A 20973-nucleotide genomic window follows, 5' to 3' on the forward strand; every position below is an offset into this window, starting at 1 on the left:
GTCAGACAGGAAGCCCCTCCCTCACCCTCCAACTCCTGCTACACAAATATCAATAGGACCCAGGCTAAGAAATCCTGCTCAAACTGGATTTGAGGTCCTGACCTGAAGTTTCAACAGAAACACCCGCGGGCTGGAGGGAAAGATTGGACAATCAACCAACTAGGAAAATATATGAATGTGACCTGGGGTGGCAACTGTGGTATGGGGTCTTGGTGACAGAAATTCAGGTGTGTTCAGCTGGGAAACGGGCGAGTCCCATCACCTGTGTGCCTGTGTTCTCACCTGGGAAGCGGTGGTAATAAGGTTTCCCCCGCCTGGGCATGGAGTGACCCACTCCTGCCAATGCACGTTGTCTGCAAGCACAAAACAGCCCCCGAGATCTTAAAGAACTGAATCCTGTCGGGACGATGGGGCAGCAGGTGCCTGGATCCTTACACTCCATTCCAAGCGCACAGGGGACACTCATGGTGGCAGCAGTTATGGCCCAGCGCCGTGGAACAGTGTGTGGTGGTCAAAGAGGAAAAGTGGAAACTATTCACAAAGTACTACACCTACAAAAAGAGTAAGTTGTGAAGCAAAGATGGTACCAGACAACTTACAGAAAGCAGCCACCATGGACGGGTGTTGTGGTGTAGCAGGTAAAGCCGCTGCCTGCAACCCGGCATCCCCTAGAGGCTCCAGTTAGTATCCTGGCTACTCCAATTTGGATCCAGCTGCCTGCTAATAGCCTGGGAAAGCAGCAGAAGATGGCCCAAGTGCTTGGGCCCCTGAACCTCTGTGGGAGACCTGGAAGAAGCTCCTGGCTCCTGACCTCTGGCTTTGGCTTGGCCCAGCCCTGGCCACTGCAGCCATCTTGGGAGCAAAGCAACAGATGGAAGATCTCCGTCTCTCCCTTTCTGTAACTCTGATTTCAAATAAATAAGTCTTAAAAATTAAATGGCTTCCCAGAGTGATGCTATTTATTTTTCTTCAGATGCACTGGGTCAAAACCTGCCTTTATCAAGAGGTCCAGGCTGTCTGAGTGCATGGGGAAGTGTGGGAAATGCTGTACCCACATTGCTTCTAGTCTGTGCCTTTGTGCAGTTTGAATGAGAAGAGTGCCAACACTCTGTCTGGCGGGTCTCACCTGCAAGCTACCAGTTATAGTTGCCAATCTATCTACATTCCAGATAGATAGAGCGACAGACAATGGGTAGATGGGGGGGGGGGGGGAATGAGAATGAATGAAAATCCTGGTGGATCTTTGGGGAACTTCCCTGCAGTAAAGTAACCATGGGTCTCAAAGCAATAAGACCATTTTAATACGACAAAGGCTCCCAGTCACTCTGAGGGACCTTCTCTGCCTTGGCCACCACCGAGCCCCAAGTGCCCACCTCTATCCCCGACATGCAGAGGCGAGCTCTCTAGTTGAGAATGCTCTCTCTGGAAGCATTCCTCCTGCCATCTACACTCAGGGCACAGACTGTGAGTGTCCCTGCCCAACACCCCTATCCTTGCCTGCGTCAGGGATGACAAACCTCACATGTGGTCGGACACAGCCCAGCATCTCCTGCCAGGCAGCCCCAGACACACCTGGGATGCTCACCTGTGGGCAGAAAAGGAGCTGTGGCCTTGGGGTTGTTCACCTAAACAGAGGTCTGTTGCAAACAGCATCAAGGGTACAATGCTCCCTATGAGGGGATGGAGGTAGAGAGCTCCACTCTCCAGACAAATGCTGTGGAGTGAGAACAGCCCAGAGCAAGGGCTCCAGTGAGACGCACAACCCTGGGCTGGTGACTTAACCTTGCAACGACCTCCGTCCCCTCATCTGCAAAAGGGAAGTCGTAATATATGTTCACAGGCAGGTTCCCCCGGGGGACATGGAAACTTGCCTTTGAACTTGCCGTTCACCAGCTGTGACAGTGACTTAAGCTCTCTGACCCTCTCTTCCCTCCCTTGCACGCTGATAATAAGCATAATAGCCACCCCTATCGCAGCCTGAGTACTCGCAGAGGTCATGTTCTAGCCGTGGGTACTGTGACACAGCAATTATTCAATAGAAGTCGGTAGTTATCATCTCGTCACCCACATCACCACCGTCATTACCACCATGGCCTTCATCCCCACCACCACCATCCTCACCCTCATCCCCATCATCATAGTCACCAACACCATTCTCATCATCCTCACCCTCATCACCACCATCAAAGAATAATCACCAGTGATTCATGGTTACAAACTATCAACAATGTCTGGAAAGGGTGTGTGGTCATCCCAGCACCACGCAGACAGACAGAGCCCCAGCCCCTCGTCCGCCTAGGACCCTGGAGCCCTTCCCCTCCTCAGGCGACTGCTTACCGTCCGCTTCTCAGCCCAGCTGGAACTGAGCCGGAGTTCTAACTACAATCCAGATCCAGGCGCTCCCGGCCAGACAAGGACCCTGGGAGCCTGGGATTTCCACTCTGGCTCTGGCCACAAGACGAAAGCACTCAGAGGACTTTGCTCATTATCAACGCCCAGCCTCCATGCCCCATGCGGAGGCAGGGGGGTGGGGATGTGAAACCTCTGCTTCCCTGGAGATTGCATTTCCCTTTCTCTGGGCTCTCCCACTCCAGGTCTCACGTGGCATCCTTCTCCAGGGCGTCCCAGAGGGGCTGGAATCTGACTGCTGTGTCACTCGTGCTGCTGTCCCTGGCACTCAGGCCCCTGAGAGTTTCCTTTGCCCAGCTCCCCAGCCTGTGTCTCCCCATGTCCTTGCCACACCCCTGTTTCCCATGCCAGAGAACCTGCACTGGGACTAGGGCACATGGTGCGAGGACATGGACCAGGTACACGGACAAGAAGCCCATGGCACAAAGCTCCAGTTCTGCTGGTGACCAAATAGAGAGAACTTACAGAAGGTGTGGGAGGAGACAGGCTCGTGGTACATGTGATGCTAAAGCCCAGGGCTTGGGAAGACAGGGCCTGGAGCAGGTGCGTGTGGTTTTGGACCCTGCTTTTCACCACGCTGTGTGATCCTGGAGACACTGCTTCAGCTCTGTGCCTCAGTTTACTCTCCCACAAAATGGGATTCAAATAGGGCAGACTTCACAGGGTTACTGAATGGGTTCAATCAATTGGTCCTTTGAAAGTGCCTGGGAAAGGACTCATAAATTGTGCTGTGCATGAGTAGCATGTGCCTGGTTCTCTTCGTGCCATTGCTGATGTTTGCTAGTGGTCCCGATGCTGCTCATCTAGCCACAGAGCTGCGTCCCAGGACCTGCGATCTTACACAGCATCTCCTGAGCACTCAGTGTGCGTTTGTAGATTGAACACGTGAGTGAGTGAGAGAGCAGACTCTGGGCCACTCACGGGGCGCTCACTTTGTACCCGAATCCCATGAGACTGCTTCCCAGCTGTGAATCAGTGTAGTGAGCCACGGACAGTGCTAACCATGGAGAGCAGAGACTAGCAGCATCTCAGGATGGAAGGATGACATTTCTCAAACCTGCAACTTCACCCCTTCCTACTTCTATCCACATCCATTTCCACATCTAAGACAGCACTGGCATCAAAATCAATATCTACGTCGATGTGAACACAATACCCATACATTTAGATAGCTACAAGTACTTGAGAAAGTTCATGGGTAATGGAAATCATTTTTTCATAATATGCACTTTCCAGGAACTTTTTGAAAGCCCCTTGTATGCATGGATTTAAAAAAATCCTGCAGCAAAACACACATTTTTCTTTTTTTAGAAAGTTTTTTATTTAATGAATGCATTTTTACATAGATACCACTTTAGGAACATAGTGGCTCTTTTCCCCATGCTCCCATCCCACCTCCCTCTCCCTCTCCTATCTCCTTCTTCATTATGATTCATTTTTAGTTTGATTTATATACAGAGGACCAACTCCATGCTAAGCATAGCCTTCAACAATTTGCACCCACGCACACACTCAACATAGAGTACAGTTTGGGAAGAAAATTGGCAGTCGATTCTCATAGCACAACTCATTAGGGACAGAGGACCTACATGGGCAGTAAGTGCATAGTGACTTCTGTTAAAACACATTTTTCAATTGTATTTCCATGAACTTTTTGAAGTTTCCTCACATAGAAATGGAGGGAGGAGAGGAGATGGCAAAGGAAGAAAAAGAAGAGGAGCGGGGAAGGGGAGGGATGGGAAGGGAGACGAAATTAAAGACGATGAGGGTTGGCTGCAGGAGTTCCTTATTTGTGCCTTGACTGTCATCTAAGAGGAGAGTCATAATGACGTCCACCTCGTGAGGTTATTCTGAAGTCTGAGTGACAGCACACAGACCCTCCTAAAAGTGCTTGACCCATGACAAACTGCGTCCAGGTGACAATGGGCAAGGAACATCTCTGATTGGACAGCAGTGGCAAAAGGCTGGAAGTCCTCGGATGACATTCTGGATTTAATCCCGACCATTGGGTCAGTCCCTTGCCCCAGGTCAGGCTCCAGCAAACCGTGGCCCAGGGACTAAAAGTGATTTTCACGTTGTTAAAGTTGAAAAAGTTAAAAATAATATTTTGCACACATGAGCGTTATGTACAAGTCAATGTCCGTGTCCACGAACGCAGTGTTTTGGGACACAGCCGTAGTTCTCTGCTGCCTCCCACAGCCACCGAGATCCCGCAGCTGGCCAGGCTATAAATATTTACCACCTGGTCAGCTGCACGTGTGCCTACAAATAAAATCTAAGGACTACATAGAATCTGTTCTCTTTATATTAATTTAAAATTTTAAGTCAGATTCCTGACTTCCGGTTAACCAAAGGTGCGCAGCACAGCTCTGGGAAGTGGAAATGCCAGTACTCAAGAGGCGCATCCAGCTCTGCGCTCCCAGCGCGACCGGGTCAGCGCAGCGCGGTGCGGGTTCCCCGTAGCCGGGCGAGTGCGTAGCGGGCTGCAGCGTGGACCTCGCGGTTTCGGAGGCTGTAGATGAGGGGGTTCAGGACGGGTGTGACCACAAGGTAGAACACAGCCACCAGCTTGTGATGCCTGGCGGGGAGGGTGCTGGAGGCGCGAGGGCGCAGGTACATGGCCGTCACCGTGCCATAGAAGAGCCCCACCACGGCCAGGTGCGAGCTGCAGGTGGACAAGGCCTTGAGGCGGCTCTTGGTCGAAGGCAGCTTGCGCACGGCAGCCAGAATCAGGACGTAGGAGGCGAGGATGAAGGCCAAAGGCACCAGGAGGATGGGCGTGCCCAGGCCGTACACCAGCAGGTGGTTGGCAGTGGTGTCTGCGCACGCAGTCCTCAGCACAGCCGGAAGCTCGCAAAAGAAGTGGTCCACCGGGGGCCTCCCGGGGCAGTAGGGCAGGCACAGCGCGGCCGCGGCGTTGGGCACCGACAAGGCAAAGCCCAGCACCCAGGCCGTGCCGGCCAGAGCTGCGCAGCACGCGGGAGTCATGAGCGCCGCGTAGCGCAGGGGCTGGCACACGGCCAGGCAGCGGTCCAGCGCCATGGCGGCCAGGAGAATGGCCTCGCAGCTGCCCAGGGAGATGCCCACGTAGAGCTGCGTCCCACAGCGCGCCAGGGAGAGGCGGGCCCGGCGCGCCACCATGTGCCCCAGCGCCTGCGGCAGCGTGGTGCTCACGTAGGCTGTGTCCAGCAGCGCCAGGTGGGTCAGCAGGCGGTACATGGGCCGGTGCAGCCGCTGGTCCAGCGCGATCAGCCCCACCAGCGCGCTGTTACCCAGCACGGTGGCCACGTAGGCCAGCAGGAGCGCTGCCCACAGCAAGGGTCGCAGGGCAGGCGGGGCCCACAGCCCCAGGAGCACGAAGTCGGGGGTCCTGCTCCCATTCCAGGCAGCGTGGCCCATCCTGGGGGAAAGCGGAGGTTAGAGAGTGTGGCTGCCTCTGGGGCTGGGGTATCAGAGCTGGCGCTCTCTCCCCCCTCATCTGCCCACTGGTCTTTCTCCAGCCCCTCAGCCTGCCTCCAGCCCTCAGAATCCTTGCTGCCCCCCTACCTTTGTCCTCCTGCCCGCCCTCCTCAGGACCAGCAGCTGGTGTCGTTCATCTCGGGGTCAGCCAGCCCTGGGCGCCTCCTCTCAGCACCAGGGCCTGCCGTGAATGGAGGCACGGATAAATCTGGCCATTGCTCTATAGGAGAGCTCGTCCAGGAAGACTGAAGAGGGCACCTCCTCTCCTCTTGAGAATCCCAGGCTCTGCTCTGTCCGCAGCTGCGTGCCCAGGGCTGACCTCAGGACCTGGCATTGAACAACATGCTTGTTAAAAGAACAGAGGACTGGGACTGGCGCTGTGGTGCAGCAAGTTACAATCTGCAGTGCCAGCATCCCATGTGGGCGCCAGTTTGAGTCCCAGTTGTTCCACTTCCGACCCAGCTCTCTGCTGTGCCTAGGAAAGCAGTGGAAGATGGTGCAAGTACTTGGGCCCCTGCACCTGCATGGGAGACCCGGGAGAAGCTCCTGGCTTTGGATCAACCCAGCTTTGGCTGTTGCGGCCATCTGGGGAGTGAACCAGAGGATAGAAGACCTGTCCCTCTCTGTCTCTACCTCTCTCTGTAACTGCCTTTCAAGCGAATAAATAAATCTTCAAAAAATGAAAAAGAGAACAGAGGATCCTGTTTAGAGGGTTGGGCTTTCTCTGAAGTGTCACAGAAAAATGGCGCAGCCTCTTTGTGTCTTAGTTTACTCCTCCGTGAGACAAGAACAATCTGCACATAACTTCCAGGCTCCCTTGGAGACAGAGTTAACACACCTCAGGGCCGGCGTCAGGTGCTGCTGCCTGTGACCCGGCATCCCTTATCTGGCTGCTCTGCTCCCAGCTCCCTGCTAGTGCGCCTGGGCAGACAGCAGAAGACAGCCCAATACCTGGCCCCGCACCCAACTGGGAGACCCGGCCAGACTTACAAGCTTTTGGCTTCAGCCTGGCCCAGCCGCAGGGTGGCAGCCATTTGGGGAGAGAACCAGAGGACGGAAGATTTCCCTTCTTCTCTCCTCTCCCTGTCACCCTGCCTTTCAAGTAGATAAAATAAATCTTTTTTAAAAATGCACGAAGTCCTTAGGAAAATGCCTGTCACGTTGCTTAGGGACTTGCGGTCACACAGCTATATTTGCAGTCATTACCCTGGTTGCTGCTGTGGTTATCACTATATGGGCATTGTTTTTGTTGCTGCCATCTCAACACAATACACCGTGACCGTTTGCTAGTTTTCTCTTTTGTGTCAGGGCTCCTTTGGCGGGCCCGAAGAAAGACAAAACTTTCCGCTGGAAAATACTCTGTACAAGGGATTTTCGAACTCGGCGAGGGCAGCATCAGGCCTAGGGGCACGTGAGGAAAACAGTACGCTCAGGGCGGCGGAAGCTTGCCCAGGTCAAAGACGAAAGGCTCCAGCCTGTTTAGATGGCTGAGGGCGCCGTCCGGGGAAGAGGTTACTTAGAACACTCACCAGGATTTCTCATCGAGGAGCGGCAAAGCTTTCTCTGGGGTCCTGGAAATAAGGCCCTAATGAATGTTGTGCCTCTGAGAACGATGCAGGACGCTAGGCTCCTGGCCTCTCTCCGGTCCTTGAAGTTCTCCTGGGGCATTCGCTCCAGAGCCATCTGCTGCAGTAGCCACTTGTCTGGCCTCCCTGCCTCCAAGCTCAATTCTGGTGACTTCCAGAAGGGCTGACCTGCGTTGGCTAATTGTCATAGGTCCTTGGTCTAATGCAGTGTGGATTCCTTAATTCCTACCCAGCCTTTCATGGCTTACTGCGTCTGTCTGCCACCCCCGGAACCTTGCACCAGACTGCAGGTCCTGCTTAGCTGTTTACCCAACTCCACGCACACTTACTAAGCGGCTGCGGAGCCCATGACGGAATCTCCTCTGGCCACTGGGTGCCCAGGGGAATTGATAGATTCTACCCCCCTCTCAAGGAGAAATGATTAGCCCTAGGTTTGCAGAGTGACTGTGTGTTACAAAGACAGTGCGATGGGCAGGCGGGCCAGAGAATGTGACCCATGAATCCTGAGGATGAGGAGCCAGCAGGGCGAAGGTCTGGGAAGGCAGTCCAGGCAGATGGACGGCGAGGGCAAGGCTCTAGGGCAGGAAGACTGCCAGTGGTGTAACACCACAGGCAGCGGCTGAAGGGCTGTGGACGGTGGACAGGCTAACGCCAAAGAAGGCAGAAAAGCCACAAGGGCCAGGCCACAAGACACTGCCCCAGGAATCTGCCAGATGCCCCTCCTCACAGCAGCCTCGTACCTCCTTCCACAAGCGGCCCCAAAGCCTCACTTCTGCGCCCCAGGGCGTAGTCAGAGGCTCCTCCACGACGAGAGCAGGCGCGTCCAGGCTTCCTGGTGCCTGGACCCGGAAACTGAGATGACAGCAAAGTACCCAAACTGGTCTCATCACAGATGACGTTGAAGTCCTCTAACTGGTCCCGTGGAGAGCCCTGTCCCCGAGGGAGGGGGAGGCAATTACCAGACTCCTCGCCCTGATCACCCTACCGCCCCAGGCCAGGGCTGTCAGGAGCAACCTGGGATCACGCGAGAACCCCTAGTTGGCCGTCACTAATGAGGGTTTGGTGAGGGGATCGTCACCCCAGAGCACAGGCTCTGCCCAGCTCTCCTGAGACCTCTGCAAGTCCTCTCTGGATATGAGAAGTGAAGGCAGAGGGAGAGAAGCTACAGCACCTTCTCTGTCTGCGGCCATTCCTCCCTCTCACCTGTCCTCTCTCTTTTCTCCTTCTTCATCTCTCTCTCTCTCTCCATTTCTCTAAGATTCTCTTCTGTCTCCCCCCAGCCCATTGCCATTTCTCTCCTCCTTTGTCTCTCTTCCCTTTGGACCTGGTCTTTCTCTGTGGCACTCTGTCAAATGTCTCTACCAGTCTCCCTGCTGCCACATCCCTGTCCCTACTGTGTCGACAGCCCTCTTGGCCAGCCTCTGGATTTACCTAGGTCCACCCGCTCCCTGCCTCTGTCTGGCTTTCTCTATTTGCCTGTAGTTCTCCCCTAGAAGAGCCTGCTCTCTGAATTTACTATTTCCCCTCACTCTGACTTTCCCTCCCTAATTTTTCTCTCCATTCCATACGTTTTTTATTTATTTCTTTTTACCTTTCCTTCAATAAAGTATGGCTTTAGGGTCTCCAGAAATCCCACTTCTTTTAAATTAGCACATTTCGGCATCAGCCTTCTCTAGCTCACTGGAGAAACAAGAATAAGAACAAAGCGACAGTCAGTTTAATACCTCCTGATGCCTGTAGACTGGGAAGGGGCATTGGAAATATTGGAGACATGTTTGGTTGTCACAACCAGGATAGGAAATAGCTATTGAGAGGCCAAATGCACAGGACAGCGCCACCATTGTCTCCTGTCCAGTCAGTACCTGCTGCCCCCTACTGCTCTATCTTTAAACTCCCGCCACTTTATCACTATCACTTGGTTCTTACTTCCCTGATAAAGGTATCAACAGAAAGAGATTTTTAAAATCTTCTTGGAAGGAAAACAGGTCCTGTTGGTATTTGGAGCATTTCAGTCTTCAGTAAGAATCTGAAGAAGCAGAAATCCAAATCCTCACGTCTGTTCTTCCCACCACATGCTAAGGATCTTTAATTTCCATGGAGGAAAAACAGTACAAAAATGCAAATAAAGTAGCTTCGAAGAGTGGGGATTTGTTCTAGTAGTTTCAGAACCTTTACAGAGTACCTGGCTTTGATTCCAGATGCAGCTCCAGACTCCGGCTTCCTGTTGGTGCAGACACTGGAAGGTACCAGGGTTGGCTCAAGTACTTGGGTCCCTGTCAGCCATGTAGCAGATCTGGATGGAGTTGCCAGTTCTGGACCTTGGCCCAGCCCAGTCCCAACCATGGCTAGCATTTGGGGAGTGAACTAACAGGTGGAATCTCTCTGTGTCTCTCTCGTTCTCGCTCTCTCTCCCCTCCTTCCCTCCCTCCCTTAGCCTCTTGAATACATTTTATGAAAAGATGCCTCAGTCTCATGATGGACTGAAGGTAGTGAGCCCGTCAAGAGTCTCACGGGACAGCAGTCATGGAGGACTTCCCTGAGAGGTGGCTTCTTATTAAAGTCATAAATAGAGACAATATGGAGTCATAGAATAAACATCGAGAATATTTTGGGGTTGATGCATTTAAGGAAAATACAGAAAATTATATGGCTGGAGCCAAATTGTCCCCCACCATTTCAGTCCCAGAATGCTCTTCTGTCTGAATACATTCTTTTTTTCTCTGTGAGTTTCTTTCCTTCTCTGAGGTGTTTTGAATGTGGGATCCTCTGTTATTTCTGCTTTGCTTCCTTGTCCCCAAGGCTGTCTGTAATATGTGACACAGGCTAGGTGATTTTTTTTAACTTTTATTTAATGAATATAGATTTCCAAAGTACAGTGTATGGATTACATTGGTTCCCCCACCCCCAATGACTTCTCTCCCACCCGCAACCCTCCCCTTTCCCACTCTCTCTCCCCTTCCATTCATATCAAAATTCATTTTAAATTTTCTTTATATATAGAAGATCAGTTTAGTATACATTAAGTAAATATTTCAACAGTTTGCACCCACATAGAAACACAAAGTGAAAAATACTGTTTGAGTACTCGTAATGGCATTAAATCTCAATGTACAGCACATTAAGGACAGAGATCCTACATGAGGAGTAAGTGCACAGTGACTCCTGTTGTTGACTTTACCAATTGACACTCCTGTCTATGGGATCAGTAATCTCCCTATGCTCCAGTCATGAGTTTCCAAGACTATGGAAGCCCTCTGAGTTCTCCGATTCTTATCTCGTTTAGACAAGGTCATAGTCAAAGTGGAGGTTCTCTCCTCCCTTCAGAGAAAGGTACCTCCTTCTTTGAAGACCTGTTCTTTCCACTGGGATCTCACTCACAGAGATCTTTTGCCAGAGATTCTTGGCTTTCCATGCCTGAAATACTCTCATGGGCTTTTCATCCAGATCCGAATGCCTTTAGGGCTGATTCTGAGGCCAGAGTGCTATTTAGGACATCTGCCATTCTATGAGTCTGCTGAGTATCTCACTTCCCAGGTTGGATCACTCTCCCCTTTATTTATTCTATCGGTTAGTGTTAGCAGATACTAGACTTGTTTATGTGCTCCCTTTGACTCTTAGTCCTTTCATTATGATCAATTGTGAACTGAAATGGATCACTTGGACTAGTGAGATGGCCTTGGTACATGCCACCTTTATGGGATTGAATTGGAATCCCCTGGTATGTTTCTAACTCTACCATTTCGGGCAAGTCAGCTTGAGCATGTCCCAAATTGTACATCTCTTCCCTCTCTTATTCCCACTCTTATGTTTAACAGGGATCACATTTCAGTTAAATTTCAACACTTAAGAATAACTGTGTGTTAATTACAGAGTTAAACCAGTAGTATTAAGTAGAACAGACAAAAAAAAAAATACTAAGAGGGATAATGTATTAAGTTGTCCATTAACAGTCAGGGCTATGCTGATCAAGTCACCATTTCTCATAGTGTCCATTTCACTTCAGGAGGTTTCCTTTTTGGTGTTCAGTCAGTTGTCACCGATCAGGGAGAACATATGGTATTTGTCCCTTTGGGACTGGCTTACTTCACTCAGCATGGTGTGTTCCAGATTCCTCCATTTTGTTGAGTGAAGAAATAAATACAGGGGACCAGCACTGTAGTGTAGCAAGTAAAGCTGCCACCTGCAGTTGCAGATCTTCTTGGTCTCCCACGCAGGTGCAGGGGCTCAAGCACTTGGGCCATCTTCCACTGCTTTTCCAGGCCACAGCAGGCAGCTGGATCGGAAATGGAGCAGCCGGGTCTTGAACCAGCACCCATATGGGATGCTGGAGCTTCAGGCCAGGGCTTTAACCCATTGCACCACAGCACCAGCCCCAAGACAATTTTACATATAATTAACAATAATTATATTCTTCAAGCAAAAATTAGTGACAAAAGTGACTTTGTTTTGTATTTTTAAAGATCCTCTGAATGTTCTCCTTAATTCAAACACTCCCCAAGCCACATCAGGCAGAACATTGGCAAAGGAAATTGCAATATTATCAACGCTCTAAAAGAAATAGCTTGAAACTTACCAACCTCCCAAAAATATGTTGATTCTCCCAGAAATTCTTGCATTTTGGAAACCATTGGACTAAGAGATATGCAAACAATAAGCATGACACTATAAATGGAGGAACTCTGAATATACAAGAGAGAGAGAGGTTATCACAATGTAAGGAATGGCCGCATCACTCATTCTCTGCAGCTGCCTTTGGCTGGGGCAGGACACCCCGCCCCCACTGCCTGTTCTCACCTCACTCATCTCCAAGGACACTGAGTGTTGCTTGGCAACCAGACCAGCTTCTGCAGTCACACCTGCCACATCCTGCTCGTCTGTCCTCGCAGCGACCCTGGCCGCTTTGATATTGAGGGAGACCTGGCCATGTAGCCCAGCTGACACCACAGGGACCACGAGCTCCCAGGATCAGTTTCAGCACTGCCCCTCTGCATGCCCTTTGCTGGCATCATGTCTTTGTGATGCTGTGAAGAAAAACAAGAGCCACATGAAAACCCACATGTGTGGGGAAATGAGGGAGGCGTGCTTCAGCCTGATTCCAAGGTCTGAGGTGTGTACGATGCCCAGCAGACACATACATCCATTATTAATTGTCATTACTGAAGAATGAAAAACACTGTATTTTTTAAAAAGCTTTATTGTAAAATCTATGTAACATGAACTCTGCTATTTTGATCATGTTCCGGGGCACACTTAGGTGTAACCACCAGCACTGTCCACCTTCAGATCCTGTCCACCCTCCCGAACAGAAACCATACCATCAGATCATAATTCCCCGGTCCCCTCCCCCAGCCCCGCACCACTATTTTACTCTCTGATTCTTTAAATTTGACTCCTCTGTGTACCTCGTGTAGGGGGAATCACACAATCTCTGTCCTTTCCTGTGTGGCTGAACTCACTTAGTGAAGTAGGCAGGCACACAGGCTAAAATCCATTGGGTTTGTGAGCTGGAAGACCACGCCTTCACCATGCCCCTGTGTGACCTCACACCCTACCTGATACCTTCGCCACACCCCTGTGAGACCTCATGCCCCTACCTGGCCACACCTGGGTGCCCACCGGCCAATCAGGTTAATTAACCACTCCCCTTTGGAAGTGGGTTAAAAGCCTGGGACATGGTGTCCTGCTCTTCTGCCCTAGCCTCTTGCCAGGAGGGGGCTGGCTATAGCCCTGCGCCTCCAGGGTGTGTGGCCTTCGGGCCACCTGCCCTAGGCTTCCTGGCCTAGATGCTCCTCCACATGGCTGGTTCCTGGTGCTCGTTATGAACTCAGATTTACCCCTCTCTCTTAGATAAAGCTCTCTCTCTCCTATGATTTCTCTCACTAAATAAAGCTTAAAATGTACCATGCTGTCTCATTTATTTATGCCGGTATTTAGAATTCTCTAAATATTAGGCATGAACCCTCTTGGGCTTATTAATATTGGGGATTTATTAATAAGCATATGGTGATATCATAGGCACCCCAAATTCCGGTAACATATGTGGCACCCCAGATGGCACTTCTGGGGAATTTTAAGGGCCACATTTTTGTATATATTTTAGGGAGTCATTTCCGATATCATTAGCATAATGTTTCCAGTGTTCATCCATGCTGCAGTACGTACCAGAATATCATACCTTCTTCTTTTGCTTTCTTTCTACTTTCGAACATTTTATTTCAGATTAATGTTAAATTGACAAGACAAACATTGTGCGGTGGTAATACAGAGTTCCCATACACCCCTCCCTCAGTCCCCTACGAACATCTATATTTGCATCTTTGTTAAATTAATGAGCCACACTCGGCTTCCCTTTCTTTCCCCCAAAGCCTTTTTGTCTCTCCTGTCCCTCTGAGCTTCTCCTGACCAACACCCTGTGTTCTGGTTGAGCCGGGTTTTTCACACTGGAATCATTAATGTGTCTATACAACAGAAAACAGAATTTTGCTCAGAGCGTGACATGACGCAGCCACTGGAAGACAGTCAGGCAGATCCTCAAAAGGCCAAAACCAGAATGCACGAGGCCCCAGAAGTGTGAATTCCCAGAACTGGCAGCAGGTTCCTGCAGAGAGGCAGCGTCACTCACCGTAGCCAAAAGCAGGAGCAACCCAGGCGTTCACCCAAGGTTGAGCGGGGAAAGCTGTGCATACAGACAACGGGAGTAACCGGCTTCTCGTGGGTTATAAATAAAAAACCAAGCAGGCTTCTATTCAACCGACCTGTTCCATGTTCTCGCCTTAGGAAGCTCGCTGCTCTGCTCCCAGCCAGTAGAGCTTTTACTCCTGCGTGGAATGGAGGCTGCCCTGACCAGTGAGCTTGAAACAAAAGCCAGTTTGATCTGTAGCTAAATTTGCTGTCCTTTGTCTCTTGCCACTAGGGCAGTCAGTTCATAGAAGCAGAAGGTGAGATGGCAGGCAGGGGAGCCTTGAGCTGCTGTGTAAGCCTTGCGGGCCCAGTCTGATTCTGCCCCTGAAACAGAGCGTCACAGACTGGGTAATTCATAAACAGCAGAAATTTCTCTCTCAGGCCTCAGGGTAGGAAGACCAAGGTCAAGCTACCAGCAGAGCCGCTGGCTGGTGAGGGCCCGCCCGCCTGGTTAGGGAGTTTTCACAGGATGGAAGGCAGGGAAGGGCAAAAGGGACCAACCCTGCATCCCTATTTGGTTCCCTCTGGGCCTCCTGTGAAATGCTAATCCGCTTCCATGGATGGAGCCTCAGGGCGTAGTCAGTCACTTCCAAAAAGACCCCACCTCTCAATACACAGGATGGAACCCCACAGGAGACGGGGTTCAATCATGTATCTGGGGACCTGTTCAGGCCCAGCAGTGACACCTTCAGTTCTACAAGATGCAGGGACACTGGAGACAGACAGTGGGACCAAGGCAGAAGGTGAATGACTTAAAAATGAATATTGTGGTAAATATTCGCGTTTTTAAAAATTTTTAAAACAAATATTTTTAAAAGTCTCAAATTCTTCATTACAGAATTAACATTAGTGAAATATTTCTCAACAAAGTAAGTTTTAAGCTACACATATTTTGCTACAATTGGAAATTGAAAAGGTAAAGTGCTGTTTTTAAAGGTGTGCCTGGTTCACTACTTTCTACGACTCAAGGTTGCCACCTAGTGACGGAAGGGACCTTAGACAATTTCATAGAAGATGAAGCAACCCTTTAAAAGGTGCATGTCGGCATAGCTTTGTTTCATTTAATAGGATTCTTCGCAAGGTACAACAACCTCCCACAGCCAGGGTTGGCAGTGCGCCTCGGATACGTCGGTGTGTGTCGGCTCTGGCAGGATCAGCAGCCCTGGTGTGGACACAGCTTGGCGAGAAGGAGCAGACAGATGTCTGAGTGCCCCCAGCAGCCCCAGCTGTGAGTGAGGTCCTGAGTGTCTGCATTGTAGAGGACAACACCAGGCTCAGAGTGGGAGAAGGGGCGGGGGCCAGGGTGGGTGGCTCTAAGCCCATGCCCACCTCTTCTGCTCCAGGGGACACTGCTCTGGACACCTCTAGAGGACGATTCCAGTCCTGTCCTTTCTCCATCCTTGGCCTTGGACATCTGGGGTTTGCACAGAGTGTTTTAACAGGGCTGATATGGGAGAGAAAGTGGCCTGAAACTCCAATTCTATTGTCCACGGAGCTAGTCCCTGCATCTGCCCTCAATAACACACACACCACATATCATACACACACACACTCACACACACTCACACACATCACACACACACATGCACACACTCACACATTCACGAGGGGATGCACTGGTTCCCACAGGACTTGAACAACACAGAGAGAGTGTGGTAGGGGCCCAAGCACTTGAGCCATCTTCCACTGCTTTTTCCTAGGCCTTTAGCAGGGAGCTGGATCAAAAGTGGAGCAGCCGGGACACGAACCAGTGCCCATATGGGACGCTGGTGTCACAGCGCCTGTACCCATTACACCACAACACCGGCCTGGAACGATTTTCCGCATACACTCTAGTACAGGCACCATATGTGCAACCATCAGGACAATCGAGTTCAGGAACCCCCTCACTGGCCTGAATGCAAACTCCTGTTGGTAGTGAGGACCCGTGTCACCCCCTGCTATTAATCTGCTCTCTGTCCCTAGGGATTTCTTGCCTGCAAAGGGAAGCTCACGCACTGGGCCTTCTGCGTCCGGCCTCTTGGCTCCTCTCTTTGCAGGAGCAATGCTGCAGTGTGGGGATATACCACGCACGCTTCATTCTGTCCTCTGTCAGTGGACAGAGCTTGTCTGGGCTGTTTTGAATGTCCCGCTACCTTGCATAATGCTGCTAGCAGCACACACACACTCCGTTGCTTTAGTAGCAGTTTCAACAAATTGTGGGTCTTCACTCCAAGAAGTGGAATTGCTGGGTCGCACAGCGTTCCCCTGCCTATCCTTTTGAGGGAACGCCAAGCCCTGCTCCACACAGGCTGCACCGGCGACATCCCCGGCTTTCCCCATGTCCTCACCACCGGCACATTATTTCCCTTGCTCTCTGGTGTTATGGTTAGGGTTCACCCTTCTCACTTGGGGCCATGCAGCCCCAGACGCACCACTAACCGCACACCAACCACGGTGTAGCCCGAGCTATTCTCTCTTCCTGGACCGGCTTCCCACTTCTCCTCCCTGACGCCCCTCCCCCAGGGTACTTCCGAGCCCCGACGTCAGGAGGGACCCCTCACTCGCAGCTCTTCTCACTGCTGTTCACACGGTAACCGCCCTTCACGAATCTTCCCCAGGCCTGCCCCTTCCTGTGCAGAGCGGGCAGTCACAAGCTGCCCTGAGTTCAAAGCCAGCTTCCCAGGCCCACAGGGCAGCACGCTGGCGGGGCTGTCGGCATCCTTGGTGATCACTCTCGCTTGCCAATCAGCACGTGCGTCCAGGACACATCCGCTGCCTGGGGACGGGGCAGCCTCGGGCTCTCCCACGCTGACGTCTTCTGACGAGCAGTCAGAATGGACTTCCTGGGCCTTTGGGTTGAGGATGCTGGCAGGGCCTGGAGCAAATTCCCGTTATTCGTGGTAATAATCACCTTATTTCAGGGCACTGAAGGGTTTGAACAACGCTGGTTTGCTTTGTGAGTGGTGCAGGAGCGCCACCTAGTGACCCCAGCTCACACAGCAAATGTGACACACACATGCCGTACACCCACCCACAGTCCCTCAGCCCTTTCAGACTTACTTTATTTGGCTGTAATCATTCTTTTTTTTTTTTTTTTTTTTTTTAACCCAAGACCCCTTGCCTGTGTGCAAGGTCAGAAGGAAGAGCTCTGGGGTGCTGTGGTGCAGTGGGCTAAGCCTCCGCCTGCAATGCTGGCCTCCCAAATGGGTGCTGGTTTGTATCCTGGCTGCTCCACTTCTGATCCAGCTCTCTGCTACAGGCTGGGAAAGCAGTAGAAGGTGGTCCAGTGCCCGGAAGAAGCCCCCACCTGTGTCTGCACCAGTGTCTTTCTGCAGGAGGCCCTGTTCTTTCTCCAGCAGACGCCAGCTGGACCCACTGAGGCAGCCACAGCCTGAGTGACAGGGACAGGACGTGATGCTTCCAAGACATTGGGGCAGGTACTGCGTGCTATGCCCGTGCTGGGGACCCTAATGGACCACCTTGGGCCTGAAGGGCTGCCTGTGGAGGGGGCACCCAAACTGAAACTGGTCTGGTTTGGCTTCCACTGCTGCATACAGGGCCCTGCCTGTACCCTCTGGTTCTGGGGCTGGAAGTACAAAGCACGGGTGCCAGCTGGTCAGGTTCTGGGTGGGGCCTCCTCCTGGGGCAGACGGCTGGCTGCTCCCTGCGTCCTCACACGGCAGAGAGGGCAGGCCCTCTGTCTTTCCTTAGAAGGACACCAATCCCATCATAAGGCCAGCCCTGAGGGTCGGTGCTGTGGCTTAGCAGGTAAAGCTGCCGCCTGCAGTGCCGGCATCCCATTTGGACACTGGTTCAAGTCCTGACTGCTCCACTTCTGATCCAGCTCTCTGCTATGGCCTGGGAAGGCAGAGAAGACAGCTCAAATCCTTGGGCCCCTGCACCCATGTGGGAGAGAGACCCGGAGGAAGCTCCTGGCTCCTGGCTTCAGATCAGCACAGCTCTGACCATTGCCGCCAATTGGGGAGTGAACTAGTGGATGGAAGACCTCTCTCTCTCTCTCTCTCTCTCTCTCTCTCTGCCTCTCTGTAACTCTGCCTTTCAAATAAATAAACAAATCTTTAAAAAAAAAAATAAAAAGGCCAGCCCTCGTGGCTTCCTCATCACCTCCCAAAGACTCCTCTCCTCTCCTCTCCTCTCCTCTCCTCTCCTCTCCTCTCCTCTCCTCTCCTCTCCTCTCCTCTCCTGACACGAGCACCTGGAAGTGTGAGATGTCAACATGAACTTTGGGGGTGGGAGGGGAAGATCCTGTCCACAGCACCAGGTACAAGGCTGTATTTAGCGCTGAGAGGTTCCTGTTTTCTGAACTTGTGTCCCCAGGAGGCCCAGGGCAGTGTCTGCAGCCACCTGCGAGGGTCATAGCAGAGGGGTTACTGGAGTCCAGTGTGTGGAAGCTGGGGTGCCGCCCAGCATCTCCCCAGGCACAGGAAGGGCCCCTGCAGAGGATTGTCCCACCCCAAGTCTGTCATCATCGGGGAGCCCGGGCCAGCAGATGAGTGTCTGATTTATTTTCTTTCAGACGCAGACACTGGTTGAGATCCAAGCAGCAGCTCCAGGCGCAGGGACGCCAGGGTTCTTGAGCCTCACCCCACAGCCATCCCAGGTGGGAGGACCCCGGAAGCAGGAGGCCGGATTCCAGGATCCCCAGGAAAACCGTCAGAAGTGGGAAGACCCTGCAGGGGACAGGGTCCAGGACAACCACGAGAACCGTGTCAGGACAGGCTGCAGCCCAAGCCTTCACAGGCATCACGCGCCCGATGCAGCACCCGCAAGTCCACCCCAGGGCACTCGTCCAGAACCACCTGGTGCACACTGGGGAGCAGCTCTCCAGGTGTGGTGAGTGCGGGGCCGCCTTCAGCCAGGGCCCCTCCCAGACGCTGCCCCAGCGCATGCACACAGGAGGACAAGCGGCCCTAACTCCTGCCACCAATGCAGCAAGGCCTTGAGCCACCGCTCCCTGTCCACGCCGGAGCCCTCAAGGGAGGCGAAGCCTGCCCACAGTGGTGGCCTTGCGCAGCCTGGCCAGACCTGCAGGAGAAGTGGAGCTCAGAGCTCGGGGGCCTCTTACAGGCCGGGCACTCCCGAGGTCGCACGGGCTGGGAGAGGGCTTGAGACCGCTGGAACGGCCTTCAATGGGACGGGCCTGAACTCAGGTGCAGGAATCCGTGGGAGGAGGGCTCCAGGCCTAGCGGCTTAGCAGAGATGGAGAGGTGGGGTGAGGGGAGAAGCGCTCCGAATCCCTTCTGCAGAAGAGAGGAGAGCTCTGAGCTTGGCGACTGCAGACAGAGCTGGGCCCCTGCAGAAGCTATCAAAAATGTTCCCGGATTTTTGAAATGTAAGGACTGACAATGATAAGGGGAACGGGGGTTGGTATTTGGGGCCAGCGCTGCCGCCTAGCAGGTGAAGCCGCCGCCTGCAGTGCTGGCGTCCCATATGGGCACCGGTTCGAGTCCTGCCTGCTCCACTTCCGATCCAGCTCTCTGCTGTGGCCTGGGAAAGCAGTAGAAGATGGCCCAAGTGCTTGGGCCTCTGTGCCCGCGTGGAAGACCCAGAAGAAGCTCCTGGCTTCGGACTGGCACAGCTCTGGCCGTTGCGGCCATCTGGGGAGTGAACCAGCAGACGGAAGACCTCTCTCTCTCTCTCTGTCTGTCTTTGCCTCTCTGTAACTCTGCCTTTCAAATAAATAAATAAATAAATAAATATTTTTTAAAAATAGGTTGGTATTCGAGGAGCCCGCCACACACAAGACACTGAGGCCGCCCCCTGGTGGCAACGTACAGGCGCCCCCATCAACCCCCTACCCTCCCTGCAGCCTTCAGAGTTGCAAGCCCCCGGCCACAGGTTCCTCCGTAGGCTTCCAGACCTGTCAATCTCCCCCTGCGACATGCTCCCCAGGTATTGATACCAGCCTGGGTCCACGGGGGTGGGTGGGAGGGGCCGCAGCTCCACTGTGCCCTCCTACTGATCCACTCGGTGGAGGCCTCTGGCGGGAGAACGCTGCCATGAACTCCACCCCTGTCGGGCTGGTACAAGCTGTGAAGACCAGGAGAGCGTGACCCATGCAAGCAGGAGCTGCGGTCGGAGGAGCCCTCTGGGGAGGGGGCTCCAGGGCCCCGGAGTGTCTGCAGGAGCAGCATCCAGGCAGTGGGAACAGCCAGGGCTGAGGTCCCGGGGCAAGCGCTCTGTGGGCACTTTCCAGTCTGGCTGGGAGGGGGGGAGCAAGAGAAAGAGAGATGGGCGGAGGGGCCCATGCAAGCCAGATGGGCCCAGATGGCCATGTGGGAGGGGTTTCAGTGGTTTCATAGGACTTGTCTGGCTGTGAGGGGCACCACGGAACTCAGGGGCTTCTGTGGACACTCACATCCTCTGTGGAATGAGGTCCCAGTTAGGCCGCGGAGCCCACACTAGTGCCCATTGCTAAGCTGACTTCAGTTACTATCACAATCATCTCAACGTCCCACAGAACCGATTCAGCCCCGGGGCGCTGTCTGAGCTGAGCTGATCACCGCGCCCTTGGCTGAGCTGGTCACTGTGCCCTTGGCCCCAACGTGAAGTCCTCGGACACCTGAGATGTCTCTGCACTCGCCCCCCTGCTCTGCCCCTGCCCACTACCTGGGTGGCTGCGTTCCTGCCCCCAGGGGCTCTGCCCCTGAATTCAAGACTCCTGCCCCAGGGCAGAGCAGGGGTGGGTAATTCGAGGCCTGTGAGGAGAATCTGCGGAGTCCCGGCTTTGACATGCGGAAGGAGTGGTCCTGAGTCTGGAGGCAGCCATCGCTGCAATCATTGGGGAAAAAGAGGGGTCACCCACAAAAGCGGCTTCATCTGGGCGATCAGCAAA

General features: G+C 52.8%; 1 protein-coding gene across 1 annotated transcript; it reads right to left on the minus strand.

Moving 5' to 3' along the window:
* Positions 1 to 4842: 4842 nt before the first annotated feature.
* On the minus strand, positions 4843 to 5808 carry LOC100345807 (olfactory receptor 2H2). Its single transcript, XM_017338511.4, has one exon. The coding sequence runs from the start codon at positions 5806 to 5808 to the stop codon at positions 4843 to 4845; it is 966 nt and encodes a 321-aa protein (XP_017194000.3).
* Between the last annotated feature and the right edge of the window lie 15165 nt (positions 5809 to 20973).

This window comes from Oryctolagus cuniculus, chromosome 18, assembly GCF_051225735.1.
Source record: "Oryctolagus cuniculus isolate XC-2025 breed Fujian yellow rabbit chromosome 18, ASM5122573v1, whole genome shotgun sequence".
Lineage (NCBI taxonomy): Eukaryota > Metazoa > Chordata > Mammalia > Lagomorpha > Leporidae > Oryctolagus > Oryctolagus cuniculus.

What these genes read in the sequence shown, in the direction of transcription:
- LOC100345807 (XM_017338511.4), bottom strand. Translation starts at nt 5,808, where the DNA reads ATGGGCCACGCTGCCTGGAATGGGAGCAGGACCCCCGACTTCGTGCTC.